The sequence below is a fragment of the Hyalella azteca genome, unplaced genomic scaffold (genome assembly GCF_000764305.2).
Source record: "Hyalella azteca isolate HAZT.00-mixed unplaced genomic scaffold, Hazt_2.0.2 contig3971, whole genome shotgun sequence".
Lineage (NCBI taxonomy): Eukaryota > Metazoa > Arthropoda > Malacostraca > Amphipoda > Hyalellidae > Hyalella > Hyalella azteca.
In genome coordinates this window covers 20,709-33,274 of record NW_025934199.1, presented here as the reverse complement: position 1 = coordinate 33,274, position 12,566 = coordinate 20,709, and the positions used below count along the sequence as shown (strand labels likewise).

Genomic DNA, 12,566 nt, shown 5'->3' with positions numbered 1-12,566 from the left:
AAAAACTGAGTACATGCAGAAAGCTGGTACGTTTGAAGGGAACGGTCGAACGCATGACGTTCTGCTATATACTGCCAATTCGAAGCAGCATCAACTGCTTTCTGGTCAACAACAACCTGATCCGGATGAGTGTCGCTGAAAGGTGCTCTGCAGATGAGGCCTCGCAGTGGACTTTTTAGTTTTTCGATCAGTCAGTCATCAGAAAGGTTTTCATAACCAAAAGCAGCTACGATGCGCTGATTGAGCATTGCAGAAAATTACTTTTTCAGTGTTAAGTAAGCTAAGCAAGGAAAACTAATTAGAGGTGTGCCTACCTACGCCTATAATGATGCTATTTGAAGATACATCAAATAATTTGAATAGTTGGAATTTTTCTCCAGAACAAGGTTACTCATTCTCAACAGAAAAACATAGATTTTTTTTATTTTTGACATCCTTAACAATAACTTGAATAAGAAAAGTCTATTCAAGAGAAATATCTTACAATATGTTGTTCGACATGAATTGTTTTGCTTGCCAACTCTCGGTTCCAGATGGTTTGTTTTTTCTTCTTTGGAGTTGTAATATAATTTAATGTTTATTGTGCTGTCGGCGAGCATTTTATTCATTGGATGGATTTCATTTCGGACTGTATCAAGATTTCAGCTTTCATTACGTAATCGCGGCGAAATACTCATGGTTTGTATTATGCATTAGCATTGGATCCAAAGCTTTTTGGGCTTCAAATGATTGAAACGCGCAATCGTCCTCATATTTCATCTCACGAAGTCAAACTAAAGAACCGTAAAACGAGTAGCTATAGAATAAAGATTTGCGCAAAAACCATAATTCGAAATAACGATCAATGCTGGCTAGCCTGGCGCTTTTGTCGACCTCATTTCTTCATTTGTATTTATACTACACTACAGACACATTTGTTGTTCTCTCGTTGAGCATGAATTTTGGCTCATTGTTTGTTATTGTTTGTTATATTTGTTTGTTGTTCGGCTCATTGTTATGATTTAATTAGTAATGTTAAAGTAATTTTGTCAATTTCTCAAAAGCTTAAAAAGATGTATTGCGCACAGGAAAGTTAGTAACGATGCTTAAATTTTAAATAGATTAGAATATTTGTAAATCATTCGCCCGAAAAAATTTTCTGATGATCTTCGGCAGATGGGTCTTTTTATGGAACATTTAGTCGGGGAACAAAATGCACAAGCTGTAGAATTGGGCTGCATGAAAATTGGATTTGTTTACCGATTTTTTCGGATTGAGCAACTTTCACTACACAATAAGACAGTGTTTGAACGATGTAATATTTTGTCATGTAAAACTAAGTTCATGGTTTGAAAGCATATATACATAATCATATTTGTGCTATATAATTGCTCAATGATAATACTCCTCAAGAAAATTGATGCGTTAAGCCTTGAAATAATTCTCGCTTAAAATCCAACACATAATAAATACCCCGTTCAATTTCTTCATTTCCATATAAGGGCTACATAATATAATGAGGTGTTAATTATCAATGTGTGACGGAGTAAATAATTGCGACACTCAAAGGAGCGATACTTCCAGGTCAAAGTATGAATAAAAAAGCATTTTATGAGAAACACGATAATTACCCCAATTAAGTTCTAAAAATATCCAAGAATTATTCCGTGTTTATTAATACACTGGCTACAATTTCTTTGTTCTTGAGCGGCACTTTCATCGGTCTCCAGTGCGCTCGACAAAACAAACTGACCTCGAACTTGATGCTGGCTTTATAATTCTACAGCCAAAAATATTATTTACAATCATTACACAACTGGCAACGAGTGCGAAAGTTTGATAACTTACATGTATTTTTCACGCAATTGTCTATATTAAAAGATGTTGGGATTATGAAGTTGATCAGATCGAGTGACAACATATGTGGAATTCTCAGCTGATTTAGAATCAGATACTCTTGGGAAACGTCAGTCAATTGTAGTTGTTCAACACCTGGTATAATTCCTACAAAAACTTTCTCGGCAAATTTTCTCGGGAGCTATAAATAAATATGCCCACCCATCGAAGAAATCAATCTGAAATGTAAACATGTGAACTATATATACCCTGAATATCCAAAAACGACACCGTGCAAGAATCAGGGCTCAAAACTGGTGTCTATTCGTGTATTCGAACAAAATCCTACCCAATGCTTAGCACGAATGTTCCTCATTGACGGAAAATTAGCTTGACAACGAGATTTGTGACACAATATTTCTCAACAATTATGACAAATTGCACCTGATTGTTGTGTCTATTTGAACACCAGTCATCGTTTTCATATGAACACCAGTAATCGACTCATCGTTCACCAGTTTATGAACACCAGTCATCAATTGAAAAGAAGCTTGAAAGTTTGTATAGAAAATCGTCTCAAAATGCTATTATGTAGCCTGATCTTGTGCTTTGATCAAATGGTGCTCGATTGTGCCCATCAGTTAACCAGAAATTCGGCAGTGTCGGTCAGAAGAATTCACCAATTCTGCCGTGTGTAGTTAGGGATGCATACTGCAAATAAAAATAGTAATAACTTGCAAATATGCGTAGTCGGTGTTTGATTTGGTCATGAGCTGCAGATTCAATACATAAAATATCTTATGCCATCAAGTGGTGAAAAATTTCTGTAGGGTATCGCAAACCAAAATTTTTTTTAGATATTTTCCACGCGTGCTGCAGATCTTCTTGAAGTTCTCGTAAATAAAAGAGTAATCAATTTGAATAAATGAACACCAAAAAAAACTGGAATTTATTAAACGAGTTATATGTTCAGAAAATTAGTAAAAAACACATAAATAAATAGCAAATGACGCAAAGCAGTGTTGACCTTCTCATGCAGCTTCATATCCTGCTCTCTTGATTTTACGAATATCTTACTATCTCACATCGATGTTATTATATTCACCAAATCAAGCTTTGAAAAATAACAACATCTCACATCAATGTTACTATATTCACCATATCATGCTTTGGAAAATAACAACATCTCACATCGATGTTATTTTATTCACCATGTCAGGTTTTAAAAAATACTAACATCTCACAACAATGTTATTATAGTCACCTTATCAGGCCTTATAAAATAACAACATCTCACAACAATGTTATTATAGTCACCTTATCAGGCATTAGAAAATAACAACATCTCACATCGATGTTATTATATACCTACACCATATCAGGCTTTGGAAAATAATATCATCTCACAACAATGTTGTGAGTGATAGTCACCTTATCAGGCTTTAGAAAATAGCATCTCACATCGATGTTATTATATTCACCATATCAGACAGCAGAGTTACAATCTGTAGCCGAGAAATATGTGCGTGAATTTGTTTGCTCTCCTGCAAATTACAACCATACCTGGACCTTTATACATTTTGATTATTATGTACGATTGTTGTCATTTCTTCAATTCCATTGCTTCCTTTTATAGGATTATTTGATAGCCTTTCACTCGCTTGTAAGTAGAAAATTGACACAGGCTCTGCCTCTCAAAAGTCGGGACCCCAATTGACATAGGAGAATCGTTGAGGAGCGAGGACAGTGTGGAACAATTTATTTTAGTGCTTGCGTGAACATGTCGTTTTCTACGTTATACTAATGTAAAAAGAGCATGAAATTTCTTGGATATCTACGATATTTTATACGAGAAACGTTTTTCCAATCCACTGCTTAGAGTCTTGCAGATCAAACCAACGTCCTACACTACGGCCTGCAGGCTGTGGCTGGAGTTTCGGATGTTCATTTTATACTCAAATAATGCTTTGACATGAAAATTGTTCAGTAGATTTAAACAGTATGACGAAAAAAGGTTACACGTTAAATATTGCATAAATTTATACTTCCAACTTTTATCATAATGTGATTCATTAAAAATTTCAAATTTTTAGTTGGTAGGTACTTGTCACTATTTACATAACCATATTAGAGTAGCCCAAAATAAGCGAAGTTCCATTACAAACCCACACAGTCTCACTGATGAACGATTATGTCTGTCATCAAAGAATATAAGCTCAGTTATTTCACAACTGGCAGGGTGGCACATTGCTTAAAGTTCACTGAGTACAAAAGATTGGAGCAAAGAGGTGCGGGTTCGATCCCAGCTCTGTGCGTCAGATTCAGGTTAGAATCGGCAAGGAGGCCGGCGTTTAATTAAGCAAAAGCAAAATTGAAGCACTGAGTTGCACGGTAGAGACCGCAATAAGCTGTGAATGCTCTGCGATGTTAAGAATCTGCGACAGGCCTACGGCCTAATAAAAGCTGAAACCATTATTTTTATTATTATTATTATAACTAGAAAGAAAGTAATCAATTGTTACTAATTACGAAATATACCTAATTACGAAATAAAAGTATCTAAATAAATTGAGAAAGAATAAAATGTTGTTCCGAGAAACAACAGGCATGTTGATGATGGGGTTCTGCGAGTCTGAAGAACATGTAGAATACCACCAACATTTGGAGGCAAAGAAGCACCTGCGGTGCAGATTCCACGATTCCGATAACGATGGCGATATTACCCCATGTTTACTCTCTAATGACTAATCAGATACCTAGTTGCAAATTTTTATCCATGTTACACATTTTTCAAGAAGTTCTTCTCAGAGGAAAGAAGTGGAGCAAATTTAAACGACATTCATTATATGAAAAACAAATGGAGCCGTAGTACGAGAATATCAAATCCGAGAGACGTTATGAGCAGTAATGCTTTGTTAAATAGAATGCTCCCCTCTCTCTTCCAGTTTGTTCGTCTCATTTTGCTCTATATTCTGCATGGTTAGTATTACGTGCATCCGTTTAGCTAAAGGTAAGTTTATTCATGTTGTCTGCGCGAGCTTTGACTCACCAGCTCTATTCGAATCATATTCGCCGTGCTATTTTAGGCTTAATCGTAAACTTTTCCGTTACTTTCTCGACGCGGAAAAAATAACGCACCCATGCAGAACTCCAATACAATTAACAATTAAATACAATTTGGCATAGCTGCTCCTCTCCGGTAAAATAATAGTAATTTAAATTTAGTATAATGGAGATAAACCAATCAAAATAGCTTAAAATTGTCTCGGAGTCAAATTTCACAATATCAGAAGTGAAAGACACACGTATACACGTTCATCGAGAATCCAGGACGTGCGTCGAATAGTTAGAGCGACAATCTAAATTTCTGGTGGGACAGTGAATAGTGTAAGCTGAAATTGCCGTACACAGAGGCAGAGGTGATCAATAAATTTTCCATGTACATACATTTCTTTTTATTGCATTAGATTTAAAATTACGCACTAAACCAAGTAGTTTTAAAACGTCTGTGAGCGATATAACGCAAATTCATAGAAGCATTTCACACTGCAAAAATATTCGCGTAAAAAAATGAAAGAACGCACCTTATATAGAGGCACTCTTCAGGGTTTGCAATGTCTCTCATTAATGATTAATATCACAAGAGATGATTAATGATGACTACAATGAGATTTATTACTTTTATACGCAGATCCTAGTCTAACGAGGACCGTATTCATCGAACTTTGTGCAAAATATTCACTAAATAAAAGCCTGGGTTCTTTCTTAGAGATGCCAATCAATCGCAGGAAATCTATGAAAACCCAAAGTCTGAAGAACAAGCACGTCTTGTTCGCTTCTAGCCGCAACATGATGCGCTAGAGATAAACATTGAAGCTATACCAGCATACTGAGAGGACAGATCGAGCGTGACGCAATGACTCGTTTAAACACCACCAGACTGGTTCCTGCCGTGTAGGAGTGCACTCGGATCAAGGTCATGTTGTACTTCACAACGCATTATATCAGTCTGAGGTTCGCCGTATTCATCTCTAGTCTCTAACACCTAATTAATACTTCATTCAACCCGTCACGACCACAAGTCCTTGTTTGTTTGTTTGCTCAAGTGATTGTAAATAAACGGTTTTGGTTTAAGTTACCTCCTCTATCGAGTTAGAGGAGGCTTGAGTTATCACCTCAAATATGATAACTGAGACTAAACACTGTCACTCGTTCTTGTGTGACCCTCACTCGTCAGCACACATATACAAATTGATTAGGATGCAACGAGTCTCTCGGATGCATCTCGACACTGACCATCAGAATCAGACTTCAAACAATATCTTGAGAACCAGGAATTTTTTTTTTTTCGAATGTAACCGTACCTGGCACTTTATGTTATCAATCACTTATCATGTCCGTGCAAACAATTCGAATACAATTACGACAAAGATCTCAGTGAAACGAATACAAAACCAGTTTTTATAAACAAACCAAATGAATACTAGGCGCTGCTCTGGAAGAAGTATAATTTGACTATTCTTATAAAAGCATTGTAAAACAACACAATTTTCGCAGCCGCTATAACAAGTTTCTACAAATATTTCTAGAGCGTTTGTTGAACGCGTTTTTCTCCATTCAAGCAATTGAATCTCTTCTGATACGAATTACGAAAGAAGTTAATTTAGATTACTTCAGCCAATTTGCAACAACAAATAAACAACAACGATTGCTAATAGAAATTCAAATGGATGAAAATATCTTAAATATATCTAATAGAAATTAGTGAATAATATTTATTAATAGTATTTATTTAATACAAAAAATTTCGACAAGCATAAGTTTGAAGTTCACATGCACTGCCAGTCTACCTCCGCGAATAAAAAATCATTTTAGGCAGGTATAAATTTATATGCATAGGAAGTAGGAACCTTGCCTTACGAACTTTATTTGCGCAGAAACTCGGTGGGTATAAAGGGTTCACACCGTTCACTTGTAGTATTAGCTTTATTAAAAGGTGCATTATAGGTCATTTCTCCGACCAGAGATGAGGAGATCGTACTTTTATACGGCCAAAAACCTTGGTCAAGTCGACAACCCGCATGTTTCTTGATGAAGTCAAATGTATCATTGTTAGATATTGACAATTTTATAAAGATGTACTGCTTTTTTGCAGAGCCCGGGGTCGAATGGCGAACAAAGGTAGTACAGCGAGTGCATTTTTCCGATTTGACGGTCCGTAAGACGTTAAGACTAAGGTGATTAAGTCACAAGTCGACAAGTGATAAGGGAGGACGTACGTTAGGGGGCACTATAATATCGCTTTTTTAGGTCAATGCTTGGTTAACCATAAATAATAATGTAAAGATCATCTTACCTGAAGGCGATAATAGAAATTTCTCTTCGGCTGTACTGGAGGGCGACCTAGGCGACAGCCCCTGCGGCGTCCTGCTGTTCGTCGCGATAGGGCGAGCCGGAGTAAGAGCTACAGCTCTCCTACTCAGAGACAGGTTGTTAGGTCTCAGAGTCAGAGACATCCTCGGACGAACACAAAGGCTTAATTGAGTTTGTATATATTGACGAGGTCACAATATCACATACAATACGCTAGACAAACACTGCCAGACGCTCGTCTCGTGCTATCAGGTTGGGTGATGATGACCTAAAAGGTCGTATGGCCGTAACGGCACTCCGTGACGCTGCTATCTAAGGCCACGTGAAACTGCCGGCAGCTCGAACGTTCCCCATTCAACAACTCCTTTAGAAGCCGAGTTGATATGTCCATACGTCTCTGATAGCAGTATTTGACAGGTTAAGTAACTTATCTTACTCTCTTGGATGGGGGGACGAAGATGTCCCCTAGCGTATCATGACTGCAACGGTCGACCTCCGCCGTCATCAGCAGAACCTGATGGAGGGTCTGATTCGTGCGGGCGGAAACAAGGCGGACAAACTCCGGGGGACATTACAAAGTTCAACTCACTAATACTTTTGGAATGGAATTTTATAAATTTAGCCATAGTATTGATCTGCTTATAAGTTTGGTGGATCACTCTGTAAAGTCCAAGTACTTGTCATGCTCTCTATAGCAGCTCCCTGTGCACCACTCGATGGGTGCTATTTCACACCACGTGTTTCCTCGCTCGAGCTGTATCTAATAACCTCACGACACCAGAATGCTCGTGTTAATTTGATGCAACTCTATTAAACACGTTAGGATTATTTTTCCCGCGTAAAAAGCAAAAAGGGCGCGATCGGAGCAACACTGGACCACTGGAGAGCGATAGTTCACTATTGACCGGTGAAAATGAACACCAGACTAGGAGAGCTGCCGCTCGACTGCAGACGACGCTGACTGCGACCGTACGGAGCATGCGCCAACCTAAGCTCTGGCTACATTCTCCCCCCTCCTTATCTCCCTCCTAGAACCTCTGTCTCGTCTTCACGTTTCGCCCTTATTTATACTATTTCCGCTCTTACGTCATCTTGTAGTTCGGCCCCTTTTTTGATCCAATTTCATATGAAATTGCGCCAATCTCTGTTTTGCGGTCAAATTTGTAGACCACTACCATTCCTGCAATAGTAAGTAATGCATTATAGATTTGTTTCTGTACGTTATTAGCTGTATTATTTTCGTTATGAATACATTTCTTTCTTTCGTGGAGAGGAAATGTAGTCATGTACTGAAGCTTTGGTCGCGCCCTACAGCTTATATCGTAGCGGACTAGCGGCTACCAATTAAACCTTCAACTATAGGCTAATACCTATCCGCTACTCCACAAATTCGGCCTTGGTTGCATTCTCATGGACATTTTCGTTGACATGTGATCAAAACACAAACACCTATACTGCTACTAAAGAGGGTATCAGATGTCGAAAGTATAAATCAAAGAAAGAATACATGAATTTAACGATTGTGGAACAATTAATGAAAAGCCCAACTAGGCTTCGACAGTGGGTGCACTTGGACAGGTTGTATATCATCACTCTTCATGCCATGAATGTTTGTTTGTTCAGCTGTCACTAACATTTGCCTATATACTGGCTTTACGGATTTTACGTTGCATGGGAACACAATAATGGGACGAAAATAAAACTCTGCTTATATGACCCTACAAGCAAACTGCAGGGATAAATTTTCGTCCTCTACCACTATCGAAATGTAAATCAAATTCAAATATGAGCCTAGAAAATTTACTGTTCTTGCAGCTGGGAGAATATGACTTCATATTAATCATTTGGTAAAAATAGGCACCGCATGATAACTTTTCCTTGCCAGCTCACAGTTATAAATAAGTTCCTTTATCATGTATCTAATCTTCACTAACCTACATATTTGCTAAAGCATTCGGTTTCTAGTGTTTCTACCCGATTTTTTTTTTTTTTTTGCTCTATATGTCTAAATCGAGGAATGTATCAATAATTATTTCAAAATTGTCTGTTTACTTTCACACTCACGAGTTCGAGAATCCAATTTAAAAATGCATTAAACATTTATGACATTGAACCGGAAACTTGGTGCAATTAATCTCTGAAATTTTTAATTAGTTAAGATAGGTTACTTAATTGTTTTAATCAATTTTCATCTTGTAGCACGCAATATGTACTGCAAGCTGTGCATCAACTATGGAGTATCTAGTTGGTATCAAGCTATTTGGATGTTTAAAATTTGTTATTAGAGCGCGAAACTAAAAGACCAACAGAATTTTTGATGCTAGAAGATAAACATATTTGTTCGTCTTTTCCGCATCGGTTCATAAAGACGTATATAGGTGCTCATTGCACCGGTGTTATCGTATAGCGAGGCGCTCTATCTCTGATATCGCGACCCTCAAGACTTCACTCTCACAATTCACATGGTAAATGCTCAAACCTTGAAGAATAATGTACTCGCACTGTCTAACATAGCCCAGAATAATGTGTCTGCCTAATAATACTGAACTATACACTTGCACAAATAATAACTGCATGGGTGATTTTGCACGTATTTTCTTAAAAAAAAAAAACAAATTCAATTCCACCGGAAACGCTGTCCAACCATACTAGCTATCATGACAGAGACTGACCACGTATGATTAGGAAGATGAAAGCAGAGCAGAAATGTGAGAGTATTAATTCATTTTACATGGAGGCATTCCACACATCAGTTTTTGCCGTCTACCAAAACCAAGCCTGACCATTGATAACAGTGCATCAAGGCATCACTAATAACTTATCCTAATGCGTTTCATTTATTTACTGCCCCAATCAGACAGCACAGACTCTCGTCATTTATAGCTCTTCATAACAGTTGTTTCTCGTACAGTGAGACACAAATAAAGGAACCGAGCACACTGAATAATTGAGCGCGCGTAGACACGGATTGAATACGGTCACTCAGTCTTGCGTTATGTTCTCCTTTGTATACGCAGTTTCGAACCCAATGTTGTAATTCGTGTTACATTTTCACTCCTAGCGTTCACATCGACGACGTGCATTGCTTTAAAAAGCCTCGCACGCATACACAAATTCTCGGTGTAATTGTTTACTAAAAAAAATTAGCCGCCCGCTGAATGACCGCAGCAAACCTGCGTGTCCAGCTACGTGACTATACCGACCGGCGAGTGGTTGTTGCAACCAACAAAAATAATGTGCATTTGAAGCGATTATGTTCTTGGATTTATTGGCGTGAAACCTTATAAAGGTCAAACAGTGAAACTACAGGTCAGCTACTTGAGATAAATATTTTTGAAAAGATAGAGACTTTTTTTACAATTTCTCGTTTGACCAATGGAACCACTAAATTCGAATGAATATAAAAATCATCTGTGCAAAGTAAACATGCATGCCAATCTGCGAATATGAATGAACGCCGCGAATGAAGGAATCATTATGAGCTACGCATTTTTAGGCTATTGAATTAGATGGAAATGGGACGTTTCCTAATTCATGTTTATTCCGGTAATCAATGATGACTACGTTAAAAGTAATGATGACTTGCGATAACTTATTTCTCCATCGTCATTTACTCTCATGCCCAGAGGCCAGAAAAGCAGGAAAATATTACCATTATTTTAAGCCTTGTTTTAATGACTCGACGCACCAGCACAATTTACTAAGCGAATGCATGGAAGCGGGCTATAAAACACGGCGTCGTATTAAGGCATTGATTACAGAATAAAATGCTGGGAATTCTTGCGAAATGATTGCCCTGCCAGGTCTTAGCATTTTTAAATGTCGACTAATCACGGTTATTTAATTTTAACCGGCGCTCTTAACGATTTCATTCGATAAAAACTTTGAAAGTATCGAAAAAATTATCCGTGATCTTCTTGATTTCAAACTCATATCATTTGCGATGATTATATTGAAAGATAAATAAAAAATATAGCTTGGGGCTTAGCTTTGCATCTCGTGGTTTGTTTTGTAAGGAGAAAGAGTGCTCAAAGTTTATTTATTGATTACATCAAACAATCCATTCTATGTATGAATACACTCCAGGTTCATCGTCTGAAAAAGCATTTTTATTATCAACAATGCCTTTATAATCATCAAAAAATTAAATCTTAATATTGACATCGCGGTATTTACCATTCAAATAATACAACTTATCGTGAAAATTCTTAATCGTCGCCTACGTCATAATGTCCATCATCAACAAAAATATATCACTGAAAACCATATAAAGTCTATCATCAACAAAACGATTTTAACCATCAACAACACAATATTTGTAATCAACCGCAGATGGGCGAAAATTAGAGACTGGCTCCTGGGACCTTGGCTGCGAGGACGACTTGCCTGCCGGGGCCCCTGATTTTTGTGGAAAATGATTTTTGTGGAACACGAATTAAAGCGGCTCTCCATCGTCCGAGACACATATACTGAATTATACTATGGATACCTAATTTTGCAGCACTCACCTCGAAGTGCGAGATTTTCTTCTCGGTTGAAATTATTTTCGCCGCGCTCGTAATCCTGCACTTTTTCATCGCAGGGAAATTCTTGGTACGGAGATTTGTTATTCGAAGGAAAGTGTCCCAAGCGCTGCTCCAAAATGAAAACGTCGTCTTGATTCTCGTGATAGAACTTCATGATGGAAATGAACGGGTCCACAACCAATTTTTAGTCTAACTTATTGTACAGATAATAATTAAACTATATACTGGATTGTAGGGATAAGTTAAAGTGGGACAGAAAACGGTTGATCTAGCTATCGCACTTGAAAGACACTTTTATGAAAGTCGAAGGAGGATAAGGCCTAGTTGTTACATTGCCCTATGAAGTTCAGAACCACTCCAAACAAACGCAAACTACATCAATACAACTTAAATAGTGGCATTTCCTGCCCAATTAGCTATTCGTTCTTCTATAAAGATTGTATGCTTCACTGCTTCACACTGGCTTGTCATTAAGGACAGAGGGGGCTGAGCCTCGTAAAATTTTTGATCATATCTAAGTTAGTAATGACTTGTTGTATGTTCAGTTATTCGAACTTATATTCAGGCCACATTATATTAAATTTGTCGGTTATTTTTTCGTAAAAAAATATAAACAATTTTTACAAATGGACGTATAAATAATTACAGATGCTTCAGCCCTGGTAAAATCACAGATTTCAAGGTTCACGAAAACCGTTGTAAGAACAACTCATCACATCAGCTCGTGCGAAGACCCAGGGCTGATCACTAAAGGTCCCTTTACCATAACTTATGGCTGTGCCCAGATAGCAATGCTGGGCGAGGTCAAGTGAGGCTGAGAGATAAGGGAAAACATGATCTGAAGACCAACAA

The 12,566-nt window shown here is 37.6% G+C and overlaps 1 protein-coding gene across 1 annotated transcript in view; it reads right to left on the bottom strand.

The window, feature by feature from the left end:
* The window catches only part of LOC108682954 (polyamine-transporting ATPase 13A3-like), a 36,068-nt gene extending 24,166 nt beyond the window's left edge, over nt 1–11,902 (bottom strand). The window contains exon 1 of the mRNA XM_047879850.1: nt 11,697–11,902. Coding sequence (XP_047735806.1) covers nt 11,697–11,868 — 172 coding nt within the window. The 5' untranslated portion in view covers nt 11,869–11,902. The remainder of the gene's footprint in view (nt 1–11,696) is intronic.
* Nucleotides 11,903–12,566: the final 664 nt, after the last annotated feature.